Source organism: Mesoplodon densirostris, chromosome 17, assembly GCF_025265405.1.
Source record: "Mesoplodon densirostris isolate mMesDen1 chromosome 17, mMesDen1 primary haplotype, whole genome shotgun sequence".
Lineage (NCBI taxonomy): Eukaryota > Metazoa > Chordata > Mammalia > Artiodactyla > Ziphiidae > Mesoplodon > Mesoplodon densirostris.
The window spans coordinates 67,804,863-67,824,421 of record NC_082677.1 but is presented as its reverse complement, the minus strand read 5'-3'; the positions used below and the strand labels follow the sequence as shown (position 1 = coordinate 67,824,421).

The following is a 19,559-nucleotide window of genomic DNA, read 5'->3' as shown; positions in this document are numbered from 1 at the left end:
CACAAGCTAATTTTCAAAGCCATTCAATGTTTGACGTTCCGTAATAGTGGTTGAGGACAGTTCTTTTTTGTTCAGAAAAATTTCAATCTTGGTCCTGCGTCAAAAAAAATCTCAACAAACTCCTAAGCTACTGAACTGCTGTGTGATAGAGGCAAATCAGGGCATTAAGCTTCTATGTAAAATAACAACTCCAAAAGCAGCCACGGACAGATGAAAATGAATAAATGCGGCTGTGTTCTGGTAAAACTCCATTTACGGACCTGAAATTTGAATCTCATATACTTTTCATGTGCCATGAAACATTCTTCTTCTTTTAATTTTTTCCAACCATTTAAAATGTAATGCTTGCAAACTTTAAAAAACCAGTCAACTTGTGAGCAGTACAAAGACTGGCAGTGGGCTGGGTTTGGCCAGCTCCTTGTCTAAACCATCATCAGCACCTCTCGTGTGGATGACTGCAATGATCATACAAGGGACTTCCCTGTCTCCACCACTGGTCCCCTGTGGTCCATCCCTCCTCACAGCAGTAACTTTAAATCACATCATACCATTCTTCTACTCTAACCCTTCAAAAGCTTCGCAATAGGAATCGAATAAAAACCAAATTCCCTGGCCTATATGACCTGGTCCCGGCCTATCTTTGTCCACTCTCCTTGAGTGTCCACTCAAGGAGGCACTGGCCTTCCTCCTGGCTTCCAGACAAACCAAATGTGTTCCTATCTCAGGGCCTTTGCACGTGCCATTCCTTCTACTTGAGACTTTCCTCCCCCAGATTTTTGCATGGCTTCCTCCTACTCCTCACAGGTTGCAACTCAATGTTAATTATTCAGAGAGGACTTCCTAACCCTACCTAAAGCTACTTCCTCCTAATTGCCTTCTATGAATTATCCTGTTACCTTTTTAACGTGGTCATCAAGTGTTTGGTATCTACATCCCCCTGCTGCAGTGTAAGTCTTGGTCATTGCTGTATCTCCAGAGTCTAGAACACTGCCTAGGTCGTATCAGAATTGCCTTCTATGTAAGGGATGTTAAAAAAATGTAACAGTTCCTTTTCCTTACCCTACGTGGGTTGGACTGATTCCCAGGCAAACAGAAGTAATTCTGCAGTATGTAAAATGGAAACAGGTTTAGAAACTTTTTTTTCACATTAAAGATACAACTAAAGTGTAACAATGAATACGGAAACCACAGATATAAGTACCAGTAAGTTACCCTTAACTTTGCATTCAATTTAAAGGTTAAAATTACGTACATAATGAGTATCAGATATTCCCCCACCACAGCTACCACAGTCTGTTTTTGTGCACTGAAAGAAAGAACCCAAACCTGACATATCTCAGCAATAAGGATTGATGTAACAGAAAATAGGGAAATAAGATTTCATTCAAAACTGGAATTTACTTCTACACAGGAAACAGGAATACACACTTTTCCCACAGTCTAGGATTAAGACAATTCAGTTTTAGAATCCACGAAGAACAAAGTACTCAATGCCTACAATCAATCTGAGGTATGCCAGAAACAAATACGAACTGGCCCCTTGGTAAGCTAAGAGAAAAAAGCAAAATAAAATAAAAATGAAAACTTTCATCTTCATGAAACATATTCTGTCCTAAAATATTTTACCCCCTTTTCTATTTTAAGTGGCACTTCACAGCTAAATTACAACGTCCTTCTTTTCTTATTCTGATAGTCTGCTCCAACATTTACAAAACATACTCCTTTTTTTCTTTCTTTAAGGAAAAAAGTACTTAGGAAGACTTTGTTAACAAAATAATGTCAACATTTGTTAGAATCAAATTCATACAAAATTAGCAAGATTGCTCACTCAAAAAAAGCAAAAACATTCACAAAATTTTAAAATGTTCCAAAAATATCTTCCTAAGATAATAAAATCAAAGGCAATTTCACCTTTAAAAGTAATCTCACTGAACAGTATGGGGAAGAAACAGTAATAGTTTTCTTTTTTCCCTCACTGATTTCCAACTTGATAATATGTTTTAAAGGCCATTACTATGGGATTTGTCTTATCAGACTGCAGTGCAGCTGCTTGTATTATTTTCCATGTTTTCCATAATCAGTGTTTATACTATTCAAAATCCTCTTCTTCTGGCAGCTACTAAAACATAATTTTCTAGTTAACAGAGAGTAGAAGAGAAAAAGTATGTGTGTGTGGGGAGGGGATACAGAAAGACATTCTCCCATTAAATTTTTAAAAGCAACTCCAAATCATAAAACGCATGCCACTAGAGACAAGAAAATGGCTAAGCTTCTAGACTACACTACAAAAGCAGGTAGACTTGCATCAAAATTAATATTTTAAATTATAGTTGTAAATACATCCCAGCTGTTAAACAGTGATTAGATTTTTTGGAGCATAGTGAAAGGAGTTATTTCTGTTCTACTGGTGGGCTTGTTTCTAAGATGTGTGACTGTAATTGATGTTTTCAGGAATGTGAAAAGGAGTGGTTAATAATTACTCTTTCATTTTCTACTTCATTAGGAAAAAATACCATCCTCTACTTCTTCTAAGTTATATATTTATATATCCTATATATCCTAAATAGATGGTTTCCTATTACATTTGATGAGTCTAGGGTAATCACATGAATATAGGACAAAACAGCTAGTTACTGCTAAGGGGGTGGGGGGGTGTGGAGAAACATCAAAAAAACATGGGATACATTTATTTGGGGACTGAAAACTAAGATGATTACTTCCAAATCCACTTTTTTTTTTTTTTTGTACTGGCAAAGTATAAGCAAAAATGTAAGTCGCTTCATTTAATTTTCTAATTAAAATATTATTAACATTTATTTTAGCATCTATACACATACATTTATTAGGATTAAAACTAAAGTTTGTTCTCGGAAGTTGTGGGAGTTATTTTAATCTGAAAAACAGAAAAAAGAAAATAACATTTTAAACTTCTCTCCTGAAGTGGTGAAAAAATCCATTCATTTTTTTCAAAAACAGAAAATCAAGGTTAAATTTTTAAAATCTATTCAAATTCCGTGTGGACAAGAATTTGCAAATATATCACAGATACACATTCTACAAACATAACATCTCTTCTATTACATTCATGTGCTTGTGTAATATTCTATTTTACAAAGGTCCACTGAGCATTTTAAGTTATCATGTTATATAATCTATTTAACACTGCAATCAATTCACAAGTAATCCATTTAATCTGGTATTCTGTAGTAAATAACATGAGATTCATGTGACACTATTCCAAATTTGTCTGCTTTAACAAAGAAAATTAGTTCCACTTAGTTGAATATCAATGACCTATTCAATGCAGAATGCGATAGTGCTGCAATCAGCTTTGTACTGTTATTTATAATAAATTTATCTTCTCTTGAAAATATTTAAGCAAGAATATGAGAAATAAAAAGAAAAAAGCCTTCAAAGGTACACCATGAATAGCTTCACATCACACAAATGCGGAAATTGTTAGACGTTCGCAGGATCTCAAGATATTTTCAAAAGTATTTAGCTACTCTTCAGGCCTGTGGACAACCTGCTGTGAGCAGGTGGAGAGAAGAAATCGTGCCACACAAAGAAACAGGCCAATAGCAGTTAGTCGGCTCTGCTTGCAAATGTTCAAACAACGTGACTATGCAAAATGAAAATCCAGCACGTAAAACACTAACGAGAAACAGTATATTAAATCCCAGCAGACAAATTACCTTGTAAGAAACCGAAATCTATTTGAGTTGTTCAGAGTAAAATTAAAGAGTCTCTTCCAGGTTAAAAAAAATTTACTTCACAGGAATACAGTCATAGGAATAATAAAAAAGTTCTATTCATCCAAGCACGTTCCATAGTCGGAAGGTGCTTGGATGTGTGAAGAAAGCAGTGTTAAGAAAGCAGTGAGCTTAACACATATAGAACAGCAAAACCTTTTGTTTTGTTTCAACACTTTAGTTACATGCTCCAGATAGGAAATCATTCCACTTTTTAAAAATAGTTCTAATTTTTGTTAAGCTTCTAAATTAAAATTTTAAAAGGTTGTCACCTAGATGAGAAATTCACCTTCTGTTTTAAAATGAATTTAATTCATCTATTTCTAACTTTAAATGATAAAAACCAAAACTGTGGTTGACACATGGGGGGAGCCCTTTACAAAAATGTGTTTTTTCTTCTGTAAACACTGTCTGACTTACAAAAGGTTCTGTTTCTGAGCTATCTAACTAGCCACACATGGCCATTAAGAACTTGAAATGTGACTAGTGCAACTGAGAAACTAAATTTATAACTTTATTTAATTTTAAATACAGAAGTAGTATGATGTATTTTCCCTTTTAAACACAACTTCACTGTTTCAGTACATTCCACTTTAATCGTTCCACTACTTATGTTATTGTTGTCATATACGCGTCAGGAGTATGTTTCATTTCCAGTATCCCACTAATAATTTGTGTTTCATGTAGAAATGCTAACAGTTTGGATATAGTGGGTTAAATAAACTGGATTATAAAAATGAACCTCACTTGTGCTTACTTTCTTAACGTGGCTACTAAGAAACTTAAACTGCAAATATGGCTCGTATTAGATTTCTACTGGACAATCTGTTTCATTCCACAACTTTTTAAATTGGTAATTTGGAAATCAGAATATATCTTTCCACAAAAGAATGAGAAAAGATTGTTAGTTTCTCAGATTATACCATTAAGACATATTTAATAAGTGCCATTACTGAGGGACTCTACATATGCAATGAAAACAGTAGGAATGTGCTGGTATATAACCAACAATAAAAAAATAAATAAATATAAAATACTATCATTTTATTTTCCTTGAATGATAATATCTGAGGGGAAATGGTTTCATTGTTCGATGAAGAAACAGATTAAAAACTTTAAAAAATTCTAAAGGCGGCCTTTTAGTATCTTCAAGAGTTTTCAAGGTTTATATTCCCAGTTCTTTATTATAAATTATTTCATTTCAAAATATATGACCTCTTCCCCCAGTCAGATAAATACATCACTAGCTCTATACTTAAAGTTATTAATAATGACTAGAATTTGTGTCCAAGAGCATGATTTTCTTGAAGAGAAAAAGACGTAAAGCAGCTCGCACATATACTGGAGTAAGAGATGGTGTGAAGTAGACTCAACTGAGCCGTGAATAATCAGTGCCACTGGGGGAAAGAGAGTGCAAACAAGGTGTGCACACACCTTGCGAAGGCGGAAATGACGAACAGCCTGAGGTGGACCCTTTTCAATACCTACCAATACCTATCAATACGTGGTACTGTTAGCCTTCAGCAGCTCAGGGGCTCCCACAGCAAATGAAGGCAAACAGGAAAGCCACATGCTTGACTGGAAAGAGTCGTGCTACATAAGCAAGAGACTTCTGTGGGCAGGTCCTCGGGAGCCCTCTTGTCTCTCTTTGCTCTCAAAGGAGCTGCAGTGATTCTGTATGGGCAGAGATCAACCAGTCATGTTACCTAATAGAGCATGGATTTTGCGAATGTTGGAAAATCAGGAATTAAAGAGAACTGATAAAATGGCTAGGAAGGCTATCTGATAAACATAGCTTAGTATGACGATGGCTTAGAACAAACAAAATCTAAATCTTAAAATGAAAGTATAGATAAGGCAGATTTATTTCTGAGATTACAAAAACACAAGATGACTATCCATTCATCCACCCACTTAGCCATTCATCCAGTTACTGAGCTTCCACATGGGCCAGGAACTCAGCAAGACAGTGGAAATCCAAGGTCAAATAAAAACGGAAACAGGTAATTTACATCAATTAAAAGAATTTAGTAATTTATAAAATTCATTATCCAAATAATGTACATGCCAAAATATCATTTATTTTTAAAGAAATTAATGGATAATATTAAGCTCATGAGGTTTACCAATGAAAACTGGGAAAGTGAACAGACAAATGTAATCTGATTGGATAAACAGGGAGCTAATTACTAAAACAAAGGTAATGCTTCCTCCCCAAGTAATTTCGTCTAATCAGATAAAGGTTTTAAGTGCTACTTTCCGTGTAGTCACAGGGATTCAGCAATAAAACTAAATAGGAACTAAATACCCACATATCCTTAAGTAAGATGCTAGACCAAGCCACCTACTAGGACATGCTAAGAAACTATGAAACCAGCAAGAGAATATGAAGGACATTAAAAACTAATTAGAGGGGCCTCCCTGGTGGCGCAAGTGGTTGAGAGTCCGCCTGCCGATGCAGGGGATGCGGGTTCGTGCCCCGGTCTGGGAGGATCCCATATGCCGCGGAGCGGCTGGGCCCGTGAGCCATGGCCGCTGAGCCTGCGCGTCCGGAGCCTGTGCTCCGCAACGGGGGAGGCCACAACAGTGAGAGGCCCGCATACCGCAAAAAAAAAAAAAAAAAAACTAATTAGAGGAGGTGGAATTCTTAAGCTAAGAAATCAAGGTTGAACACTTTACGCCAAGTGAAAGGAATTCATGAGAATGATTTGATTTTCTGTATCTCCTGGATCGTGAGGGACACCTAGGGAAGATAAGCAATGCTTCTGGTGACAGAGAAAGAAGACTTTGGGGAGGCAAGGATTTATAACTATTTCTTGTGGCCCAGATGTGGATCATGGAAAAGAGACCCAGGCTGGGTCATTATGGGAAACCCTGCCTATCGAGAGGAATAGGAATCAGGAAAAGACAGAGCAGGCATTAAGGGTTCTACAGGTGAGGAATTCTCCCAAACCCACAAAAATGTCCTAGAAGATGCCAGCCAGCTTTGGACATCTGTCATTCCCCAAAAGAATGAATACCAGATTGTATCTGCCCTGGTCAACCTAGCTCCTCCAGCCGTGTGCCACTCATTCTTACACCATACTGCAACTCTGGAGAGACCCCAGGTAACAGGTGGGAAGTGGAAGAGGACATAAAGCAAGAAAGAAAAAAGCAACACTCTCATCTTCCCTATAAACATTTCTCAGTCTGAGAAATTTTACCAGTTTTTACCAGGAGAGGTTTTACCAGTCTTGACATTACAATGAACTAGACTTTTAAACACACTCTCTGCCAAATAGACTATGACTTGCTTACTACCTGGTAGCAAGTTTACAAACTGTGAGAATTGTACATGAGTTTATGCAGGGGAGGAAAGAACTGTAAAGCAATTACACTCCCCCCACCCCCCCCCACCTCCGGCAAAAAAAAGAATAAGTTGAGAGAATGAGTTTGAAAGAACAGTTGTAAGAAAGTTGCTTCTATTGGCACTAAAAAAGCTCCATTTATCAGTTTTACACAGTAAAACTGATAAAGAAATGGCAAGTATTGGGAAGTACCCTGAGTGCTTTCTCAATAATTATCCCACAAAATCCTGTTCCACAATGAGATACCACTTCATATCCATTAGGTTAGCTACTACAAAAACGAGAGCAGTAACCAGAAAATATCAAGTGTTGGTGAAAATGTGGAGAAATTAGAATCCTTGTGTGTTGCTGGTAGGAATGTAAAACGGTGCAGCTGCTGTTAAAAACAAAATGGAGGTTCTTCAAAAAATTAAACTAGAATTACTGTATGATCCGGCAATTCCACTCGTGTGTATACACCCCAAAGAACTAAAAGCAGGGACTAGAAGAGGTATTTGCACACCCATGTTCATAGCAACATTAGTCACAACAGCCAAAAGGTAGAAACAACCCAAATGTCCATCAACAGATGAATGGATAAATAAAAGGAAAGAAATTTTGACACATGCCACAACACAGATAAACCTTAAAGATATTACGCTAAGTGAAATAAGCCAGTCGCAAACATATAAATACTATATGAATCCACTTACATGAGGTACCTAGAGTAGTCAAATTCATAGGGACAGTTGCCAAGCAGTGCTGGGAGGGGGGAATAGGGAGTTAGTGTTAAATGGGAACCGAGTACCAGTTTGGGATGACAAAAAAGTTCTAGAGATGGACAGGGGTGATGGCTGCACAACAGTGTGAATGTACTTAATGTCACTGAACTATACACCTAAAATTGGTTAAAATGGTAAATTTCGTATTTTTTAATTTATGTAGATTTTACCACAATTTAAAAAATTCTGTTAAGGTTTCAAAATAGTGTTGAAGGAAGAAAAATCTAATTAAAGTGCAGCAGATTTAATCCCAGATTGGCATAGAACTCTGAATTTCTATCCTTTTTTCCCTGCTTTTAGAAATTGGTAGATGATGGGTGGCTTGGTATGTAAAAGCACAGAATGCAGGGTTCACTTTCAAAACCTTGCTTTTAAGAGGATAACCACCTAACGATAGGGAAGGCCATAAAAACCTATTAGAAAAAAAATTTTTAATGGTCAAAGCAGAGGACCAGTGTTCGTTGGAGACAGAATTTTGAGGTCGCTATGGTACCCCACTGTACGCATAGAGAATTCAACAAATTGTGTCAAGTTTAATCAGCAACTTCTCCCAAACCCAACCCCCTCATTTCTGTGCACTGCCAGCACCCCAGTTTAGGGTCCATTACCTCATGAGTGAAGTAATAGGAAATATCTTCTAAATGAACTCCTTTCCCACTTCCCCCTTCAATTCCTTAACCCCTCTTTTATTATAAAGACACCCTAACCTCCCACAACAGCATTTTTTTTTCTTGGCTCAACAGCGTTTTGATGGACATTACTTCCCTCTACAAAAAGTTTCAATAACATCTCCACTGGTGATTGAAAAGCATAGGCTCCTTAGCCTCCCATTCATAACTTGGCTCCTCCAATCTGTTTTCCACGCTTAGCTCACATTACTTCCCTATTTGAATGATTCCCAATCTACCTCCCATTTCATGAACATGCTTTTCTAAGGTGTATCTCAAATATCATCTGAGACCCTGGTCCTGCAAAACACCCACCCACACACCCACACCCACACCCTCTTTAAGTGGCTAGGGATTCCCCAGAGATAAATGACAAATGAAAGTAATCGACAGAGAGCTCATGAAAGCATATAGAGTGACCAGAACTTCATATTAAGGAAAAAGTCACCTTTTTGTTTACAATTAATTGAGAAATATTTCACAGAAACAATAAGCCTTTTAAAGAATTTTGGGGTTGGAAAGGTGAGAAGGTGGCAAACTAGTTAGGGAAAGAAAAGCAGGTTTGTAAGTAGTGCTGGCGCAACTGGTTATCTATATTTTAAAAACTAAACCTGGACCTTTCTTAACTCACACCATATGTAATATTCAATCCCAGAAGGATTAACAGTTTAAATATGAAAAAGCACAACATAAAAGGTTTAAAAGAAAATAGAGCCAAGTATCTTTATGAGCTTGAGAGTAGAAGAGGATTGTTTAAACAAATACAAAATACACAAACCATAAAGGAAAAGACTGAAAATTCTCATATGAAATCTCAGATTTAAAACTTCACTCATGTAAATTAAAAAGGGAAAAATACAAGCTACAAACTGGGAGAAGTTGTTTGTAACACATATAACTGACAGAGGGTCAGGACACACAATATGAAGAACATTTATGAACCAGTAAGAAAAAGACAAACAATCCAATAAAAAATTGGGCAAAAGCCATGAACAGGTATTTTGCAGAAGAGAAAACAGGACTGTCAATAAATATATTTTTTAAATGCTCACTGTCATTACTAATCAGGGAAATATAGTATACATTAAAACCACTGAGAGATTATTTAAACCCACCAGTCAGGAAAAACTTAAGTCATTTGGATACCAAGGGTTCATAGGACATGAAGAAAAACTGTTAAGGGCACAGATTCCTGGCTTCAAATTCTGGCTCTTCCATTTACTAGCAGAATGCCTTGGGCAAGCAATTTAGCCTCTGTAAGCCTCAGTTTCTCCAACTACAAAATGAGAAATAATACTAGCACATACTTTATTTACTTGCTGTGAGGATTAAATAAATTAATGCAAAGAAGTGCTTAGAAAAGTCAGTGCCCAGCATAGCAAGAATACAATAAAGTCAGCTTGTTGTTCATACTGCTAATGTCACCGTCTTCATCACTACTGTTAGCATGTAAATTGGTACAACCGCATAGGGAAAACCATTCGGCAACACCGTGTCGGGTTAAGGGTGCATATTCCCTAAACCCAGCCATTCTACTGGCATATTCCTTGAAGAAACACTTATTTCAAGAGGAAATACGTAGTAGAAAAATGTTCACAGAAGCATTGTTTGTGATAACAAAATAAATAATACAAATGTCTACCTAGGGGAAAAAGAATAAACAAACTGTGGTAATTAACATGATTTAATAACATATAGCATGGAAATAAACTAAACTACATTCATTAACATAGACCAAACTCACAAATATAACACTGAGGAAAAAGCAACTTAGAGAAGCATAGAGAGTATGATCCCATTTATATCAAGTTCAAGAACACGAGTAACTAAATAATACATTGTTTACAGTTTTACTCTATATGTAAATATCCATAAAGGAAAGGAAGTGCTAAGTTTAAAAATCGGGATGGTGGTTACCTCTGGGGCAGGAGGAAGGAGGATTTACTCAGGGGATGCACAGAGGAAAGTCGATAGCATTGGTAAGGTTTCCTTATTTAATCTGGATGGTGGGTAAACAGACTCATTAAGCTATTCTTTACCTCTTATACGACTAATACGTGTTACTTTGTGTATATAAACTGTTTCAATAATAAAAAGTTTAAATGTATATACAAAAATCCAAGGAAAAAAGAACAGCAGTTATTACTATAAAATCGCTTTTGAAAAACACCTGTGGTAATATCCATCCCACAGTTCTTCTCTGAATTTACCATAAACAAGGGCAACAGAAATACAAACAAACACATTTTCATAGCTATTTGCTTGGAGGTAATGAGCTCAAACTCTTGGGCAATGCAGCCCAGGAAGTCAGCATAGAGACAAAAGGAGTTAGGAATAAACACTGAAGATCTAACCATGCTTCAGGGCAGGTGCAAGAGAAATCAACAAAGATCACGGTGAGGCCACCGGTTCTTTCTGTCCTGTGGTTCTTTCAGACCCCTTCCTCATACAGTGCTCTCCATCCTGACTGTTGCTAATATTTTCCAGGCAGAATGATTTCCCATTTTTCTGATACCTCCTAATTCCTCTCTTTGCCTCCAATCTCACTCTTCTTCGATCCATTCTCCACAATGTAACCCAAAAAAGCTCTTTCCAAACTCCAATTCTGTTCACACCATCACTTCCTTAGTTATAACTCTTTCATGGGTCCCGCTGGCCTAAGAACACAGCAGAATCTATACTATGTAAATGACAAGTCTTCAAACGACTTGGCTCCTACGTAAGTCACTTTGCTCATCACTCTCAGCTTATCTTCTGATTACAAAAGGTTAAAGCAGTGGTTCTCAAACTCTGGCCCCTACAGCATCAGCAGTACCTAGGAACTTAGAAATGCATGCCTAGCCCAGACCTACTAAATCAGAGTAAACTCTGTAGGTGGGTCCAACAATCTGAGTTTTAACAAATCTTTTAGTTGATTCTGAAGCACACTAAATAAAGTCTGAGCAGCACTGGTTTACAGCACAAATGAGAGGTAAATTAGTATCTGAAGAACTCTATGGGAAAATTGAAAAGTACCGTACAGGGGCTTCCCTGGTGGCGCAGTGGTTGAGAGTCCGCCTGCCGATGCAGGGGACACGGGTTCGTGCCCCGGTCTGGGAAGATCCCACATGCCGCAGAGCAGCTGGGTCCGTGAGCCATGGCCGCTGAGCCTGCGCATCCGGAGCCTGTGCCCCACAATGGGAGAGGCCACGGCAGTGAGAAGCCCGCGGACCACACACACACACACACAAAAAAGTACCGTACAGCATAGTGGTTAGAAGCACACAACCTGGGGTCACAGTGCCAGGGTTCACATTTCTGCTCAGCTTCTGCCTGGTTTTGTAATCACAGGGAAATTACGTGGCCTGCCTTAGCATAGTGTGGTGGCTGACGGATCCTACAGCCAGGCTGCTCGGATTTCAATCTTGGCTCCATCCCCCATTAGCTATGTGACCCTGAGCAAGTCACCTACTATCTCTGAGCCTCAGCTACCTCATTTACAAAAGCATAAATAATAGCACCTGCTTCATATAGTTGTTGTGAAGATGAAATGAGTTAATATACGTACTATGCTTAGAACTGTACCTGATACACATTAAGCACTATTTATTATTATTATAATTATTATTAATTTCACAGGGACCACATTATATTTTGGAGATAGAGAGTCAACACTGAGTGCTAATGCCCACAGAAAGTAAGTAAAACTCACCTGTTCTGATGAGGAAAAATTTTCCTCATCTTTTCTTATGGAAGAGACTTTTTCTCTTTTTTTCCCCCAGTATACCATCCATCTCTCTGAGTTTGTTTTTTCCAATGACAGAGCAGTTAATTGGAAGCAATGACCTCCTCCAAAGAGTCACGGGGTCTGCCTTGAGGGCCATTTGTTTCACAATAATACTTCTTTTTTTAAGCAAAGCACTTACAAGAATGAAAAGGGATTTACTGAGCATTATCCCTATGCTAGTGAAAATACTTCTGGGGATAATTCCAAATACATACCCAGTGTTAATTTACCTGGAAACTCTACATGTAAAAGTGCTACTAAGACACTCATCTGCACAGTCATTAAGAACACTGAAAATAACATAATATACAAAGATTTGGAAAGCAGAACTTTGTATCTCTCTCTCCTCACTACCAAGAGGTCCTACTATGTCCCCCAGACCAAAACACATGAATGTCAGCCACAGTACGTCCAGTGCAGAGTATATTCTATTAACATAAACAAGTGTAACAAAACCATGTTTTCTGAAGACATAATAACTGGATCTCAGTGATATGAAATTATGCAGTGAAATTTTTCCAAGGGTCTCCAAGTGTTTAACCTCATACTTAGAACATGAAAGAAAATATGAGAGAGAGAAAATATACTGGAGCAAGTCACAAAACCAAAGTCAAAATAAAGGGTTCATTGCTGAGAGTTCAATGCTTCTTGTGACCATAAAGGTAATATACTAATTGATACTGAAAATTAGTTTAGTCATTAATATTTACTGAGATTCTGGAATCCTCCATCCCACGGTTTCTAACAGAAGTATATATGAACCTGGTGTACAGTCATCTTTAGATGTGATTTTCCTGATTTCTCTAGGGTTACAAATTCAGTTTCCCGTGTCAAATCAACATAAGGGAATGTGAAAAGATTTCCATAGAAAAGAAAAAAGAATGAGCATTTAATGCTATGGAGAGTTTAGGATTTTTATCTGCATGTGATAGCCACATGTTCTGTGCTGTTTTGTTTTGCTTTTCCTGGACCTCAACTATGTGGTGAGGTAAAGGAATTTTGGCAGAACCTCTTTTCATGATTTTCTACTTTCAAATGAAGGACACTGCTTACAAAGAACATTCAATCAACTCTGGATTTCAAGGCACCTCCTCAATACAACAGATTTTATATTGGGGGGAAAAAGAAAGGTTAACAAATTAAGATTACTTAATTTTTAAAAGGCATTGAGGGACCTCCCTGGTGGCGCAGTGGTTAAGAATCCGCCTTCCAATGCAGGGGACACGGGTTCGAGTCCTGGTCCAGGAAGATCCCACATGCCACAGAGCAATGAAGCCTGTGCGCCACAACTACTGAGCCTGTGCTCTAGAGCCCGTGAGCCACAACTGCTGAGCCCGTGTGCCACAACTACTGCAGCCCACACGCCTAGAGCCTGTACTGCAGAACAAGAGAAGCCACCACGAGAAGCCCACGCGCCGCAACTAGAGAAAGCCCGTGCGCAGCAACGAAGATCCAACACAGCCCAAAACTAACTAACTAACTAAATTAATTAATTAATTTAAAAAGGCATCGATGTGCTATGGCAAGTCAACCTGAACAGCTCTGCTTCTGCTAACTTAATACCACACAATTTCAATTACAGAGGAAAGAAAGGTAATGAAGTCAGTCATATTTTACAACTAAAAACCCACAACGGCAAAGAAAACTGCTAATCTTCCGATATTTTTAGAAAAGCACGCAGGATGCTTTATAACAAAGTATAATACATAACTTTCCCAGACTGCCTGAAAAAGGAACACATTGATTCCTCAGAATAGGACTTAACTCAAGATCCTCTAAAATAAGAAAAAACGTTTTCAACTATAAAATGTATGAGGTGGATAAAATGTAGGTTTTCCATACTCTATCTGTAAGTATTAACCACACAGGTATTGGTAACGATTCTGGACTTGGTGGAGCCCTCTAAGTACCTCACCAGAACATTTACCTGTATCATCCTTGGAGTGCCATCAACGTTGACAGACAATAAGGGTGAAGCCAGGTTCCACGCGCTGGTCACATTTAGTTTCGACTCATCAACTTCCACCTGTTGTGACACCAAATAAGACTGTTACCATGAAGAAAGACAGAAAACTGATCTCAAGTTCACTGCTGCATACAAAGCAGCAGCCATTTTAAACAGATGGCTCCCCAAACAACCTGTCATGTTTACTGCTCTCACCATGAAAGACAGGGTCCAACGAGAGTCTTCTCAGCCATCTCTGGGGAGAGGTGAGGACCTGGGCACAGCTGCCTCTGGGTACTAAGGTTTCAAGTGATTTCCAGTAAGTAACAAGCAGCCTTCTAAGTCTAACCCTATCCGGCATGCTACATTTACTGCAATTAGACGAGTAATGCATATAAATGCCAGTGACATTTTGCGACCCACACAACAGGACTTGCACATAATATCCTCTCCAAGGACCAACAAAGAACTTTTTCTGTGTTAATTTTAATGAAGGACTATGCATTGTTATCTTAATTAAACAGAAGCTTTAATTAGGCAGAAGTTTTTGGCGTTGAAATCAAAAGTCTATTTGAACTTTGCAACTTCTGTCCTATTTTTTTTTTTTTTTCTTTTTGCGGTATGTGGGCCTCTCACTGTTGTGGCCTCTCCCGTTGCGGAGCACAGGCTCCGGATGCGCAGGCCCAGCGGCCATGGCTCACGGGCCCAGCCGCTCCGCGGCATATGGGATCCTCCCAGACCGGGGCACGAACCCGTATCCCCTGCATCGGCAGGCGGACTCTCAACCACTTGCGCCACCAGGGAGGCCCCCTTCTGTCCTATTTTTGTCCATCATAAATGACTGATTTCATCCAGGCATCATTCATGAAGTTACCCCCAAAAGCCCATAATCTTTTAAAACAGATATTCTTAACAGAAAAATTTTATTATCCAAATAAATAAAAGTAATTGAAAGAGAAAAACCCTCAAAGCTAACTTAAAAGTACCATTCCTTACTTCTTCCATTTCATTCACTCATTTGCTAACTCTTCAATACGAGAGGTAAGCGAAAATAACACTACTTTAAGTCTACAGTAAACAACCTAACAAAGAGAGATTTAAGTTTGCTGAAGTTTCAAAATAAGCCTGTGGCACAGCCAATATACATGATCCTTAACAATTCTTTCACTATCAATTCTCTTAAAAGATACTCACTCACTAAAATCAAAGTCACACAGACTTAACACTGTTTAGAAGAATACATGTGTACCTATATATTTAGATGTATATGTTTGGATAGGTATTTATGTATATATATTTCCGCAAAGATATGTTATTGGCTATGTACTGAAATATCAGTAGGACATATATCACACACTGGCTTGCGTTTCTGGGTTTAGTGGCCTCTCTGTACTCACAGTACAATCCAGTTACAGGGAAGAAAAAACAATGGCTTTGGGGGCTTCCCTGGTGGCGCAGTGGTTGAGAGTCCGCCTGCTGATGCAGGGGACGCGGGTTCGTGCCCCGGTCCGGGAGGATCCCACGTGCCGCGGAGCGGCTGGGCCCGTGAGCCATGGCCGCTGAGCCTGTGCATCCGGAGCCTGTGCTCCGCAACAGGAGAGGCCACAACAGTGAGAGGCCTGCGTACAGCAAAAAAAAAAAAAAAAAAAAAACAATGGCTTTGGAATCACTCTGACTTGGGTCTCACTTGACACTGCTGCTTTATCAAGTGAAAGGTGTTTACTAACTTGGAGTATTTAACCTCTCTGAGCTTCAGTTTCCAAACCATAACACAGTAAAAATAGCTATCTGAGAGGGGGGTGCTCTAAAGATTAAATAAGTTAACATATGAAAGTCTCTACCAATATGCTTGTCATGGTAGGTCCTAAATATTTTCTCTCTTCCCCTGTCTCTAGTAATTTTACTGTCTTACCTTTAAACTAGTTTTAACAATAAGGTCAGATAACCATACTATCTCATAGATTACTTACTATTAAAATACTACATGATAAAGATCTGAGAAGCAGAAAAGGTTATAGTTTTGATTAAAGCAGCACTGATACATTTTAAATGATCTTATTTAGCCCTTGCCCCCCAAATTAAGTATCTCCTTAGGCAATGAAAGATTTCCAAAAGAAGCTCTTAGCAGGTAGAGTTTTACAAATATTAAATGCTAAAAAGATCTTCTAAAACTGAAATATTGCTTTAAAATGTTTCTAAGTTTAAAAAAGCTCAATAATCAATTATAAAAGTTTTATTTGTTAAAAAAAGTTAGAGGTTAAAAAGAAATATTTTGAATGATAATCACTTAAAATTTGTTATTTGATATTAATTTCCAATCAACAGGGCTGACAATGAAACCGTAATTGCTATCTTTGGGGCACATGAAGGGGAACTGAGGAAAGAATCTAATCTACTCAAATCACGTTAGAGGAAGAACCAAGTTGTTACACCCTGAAATAAACCATTTTTATGAATGTCAAAACAAAATGTGATATATCCATATGGTGGAATATTATTTGGCAATTTAAAAAGGATGAAATACTAACACATGCTACAACACAGATGAACCCTGAAAACATAGTAACTGCAAGAAGACAGTCACAGAGGACCACAAATTATATAGTTCCACTTACAGGAAATCCAGAATAGAAAAATCTGGAAGAGACAGGAAGCAAACCAGCAGCTGTGGTAAGCAGGAGTCGGGAGGGGAATGGACTGGGGCGGGGAGGTTGAGGGGTGATGGCTATGGGTAACAGGCTTTCTTGTTGGACATGATGAAACTGTTCTAAAATTGACTGGTGATGGTGGCACAACTCCATGAATATACTACACTCTACTGAATTATACTCAAATGGGTAAATTACACGGTATGTGAATTATATCTCAATAAAGCTGTTAAAAAACAAGTAACAAATGAAAACATGGGGGGTGGACTTTATTTTTTCAAAAACCAGAAGCATTACTTTATGAGAAATTAAAGAAGACCTAAAAAATGGAGACATATATCATGTTCATGAATTAGAAGAGTTTTAGTGTCTATTAAGATACAATTTCTCTCCCAAATTGATCCATATATTCAATGTAATTCCAATCGAAATCACAGTAGACTTTTTTTTTTGGTAGAATTGATAAGCTGATTCTAAAATATATACAGAAAAGCAAAGGATATAGGATAGTGAAGACAATTTTGAAAAATAAGCAAATGTGGAGAACTCATGCCACTTGATTTTAAGACTTCCCATAAAGCTACAGTAATCAAGACACTGGTGTAAGAACAGACATATTCATTAATAGAACAAAATTGAGAGTTCAGAGACCCACATATAAATGCCTAGTTGATTTTCAAAAAAGGTGCCAAGATATTAAATAAAGTATAGTTTATCAACAACAATTGAACATTCATATTTTGAAAAATAAACCCTGGTCCTTAGCCCATACCATTAAAAAGAAAAATCAATTCAAAACAATTAAAACTAAATGCAGGGCTTCCCTGGTGGCGCAGTGGTTGGGAGTCCGCCTGCCGATGCAGGGGACACGGGTTCGTGCCCCAGTCCGGGAGGATCCCACATGCCGCGGAGCGGCTAAGCCCATGAGCCATGGCCGCTGAGCCTGCACGTAGAGAAGCCACAACTGTGAGAGGCCCACATACTGCAAAAAAAAAAAAAAAAAACTAAATGCAAAGCCTAAAACTATAAAACTTTTGGAAAACATGAGAGAAAATCTTTATGACTTGGGGCCAGGCAAAGATTTCTTAGGATACAAAAAATGCAAATCTTATGAGAAAAAACAGACGAATTTAACTTCATCAAAATTAAAAACTTCTGTTTGAAAGACACTTCTAAGAAAAGGAAAGTCAAGCCACAGGTTGTGAAAAAATATATGCAAAATAATGGACTTGTATCCAAAATATATAAAGAACTTATAACGCAAAAACAAAACCAACTCATTTTGTTTTTAATGGACGAAAGATTTGAATAGACACTTCATCAAAGGAGACGGATGACAAGCACATGAAAAGATGCTCAAAATAATGAAATGGTCATTAGGGAAAGGCAAAATAAAGTTATAATGAAACAGTGTTCCACATCCACTAGAGTGGCTAAAATTAAACAGAGTGGTAATACTAGGAGCTGGTATACACATGGAGCAATTGAAACTTTCATACATTGCTGGCAGGAATGCAAAATAGTAGACCCACTTTAGGAACCCCCAGAGAATTGAAAGGCTATGTACACACAAAGACCTATCCATGAAAGCTCATAGAAGCTTGTTTATGATAGCAGAATATATATAGCAGAATGTTTACATCAGCCTCAAACTGGAAAAACCCTAGAAGTCCAAATGAACTGAACAATGGATAAACAAATATGGTATATCCACACAATGATCTGTAACTAGCAATAAGCATTTCAAAAACATTACGCTAAGTGAAAGAAGGCTGACACAAAAGAATACACACTGTGTGATCCCATGTATATGACATTATATGGCAGAAATCAGACCAGTGGTTGGTAGGAGCCAAGGGTAGGAGGGTGACTGACTAGGAAGGGGCATGAGGGAAATTTTTGTCCTAAATCTTGATATTGGCGCTGATTACACAACTATATATTTTGTCAAAACTCAACCAAACCACATAATTAAAAAGAGTAAATTTTATACAGATTATACCTCAATAAATCTGACTCTTAAAAAATGAAAACCTAAGGAAAAAACATACCTCTTCAAAAACTGAAAACAGTATTTTTGAACTACCTTTATCTTCCCTTTCTGATAAGTCGACTTCTCTCCCTGTATCCTCTGCTACTGGATGAGTGGATGTGAATGTTACCTTGGCGAGAAGGACAGAACGCAAGCTCCTTCCAGACACAAACATGAAAATTAAATTATATGAAGGAAAGACAGAAGACGGAGAGATCACAGCAGCCCCATTTCCTCTTTGTCATGGATCCTTGGGAACAGGCATGGGGTGGCAGTAGAGAGAGATGGTATTCTGACTGGTATCAAGTACCCTAAAAATATCTGGGCTAGAGGTCTACTTCTGGAACATACTGGGAATAACAATATAGCACTGATGGAGACACAGGCTGGAAGGATGATCCCAGTACATCATAGTAGTAGGAATCTAAAAGTTTCTACCTGTCCTACTGAGATGACTAGAGAGAGCCTGGGTCAGGATAAAGACCACATAGAACTGGGGACTCCATGACTGAACACAAACAGTAACCAGGACCACGGGGAGCAGAAGCCTCTTTGATGACAAATAGGATCAACAGTCACCGGTCCAGGTCCTCGCAGCAAAGCCTCACAAGGACACTGTGGGTCTGAGTTCTCTGTCCCA

At 38.1% G+C, this 19,559-nt stretch overlaps 1 protein-coding gene across 3 annotated transcripts in view; it reads right to left on the bottom strand.

Moving 5' to 3' along the window:
* The window catches only part of PCCA (propionyl-CoA carboxylase subunit alpha), a 349,043-nt gene that overhangs the window by 74,962 nt on the left and 254,522 nt on the right, over positions 1-19,559 (bottom strand). For all 3 annotated transcript variants that reach the window (XM_060080286.1, XM_060080287.1, XM_060080288.1), the window contains one exon: positions 14,222-14,320. In XM_060080286.1, the coding sequence (XP_059936269.1) occupies positions 14,222-14,320 (99 nt within the window). The remainder of the gene's footprint in view (positions 1-14,221; positions 14,321-19,559) is intronic.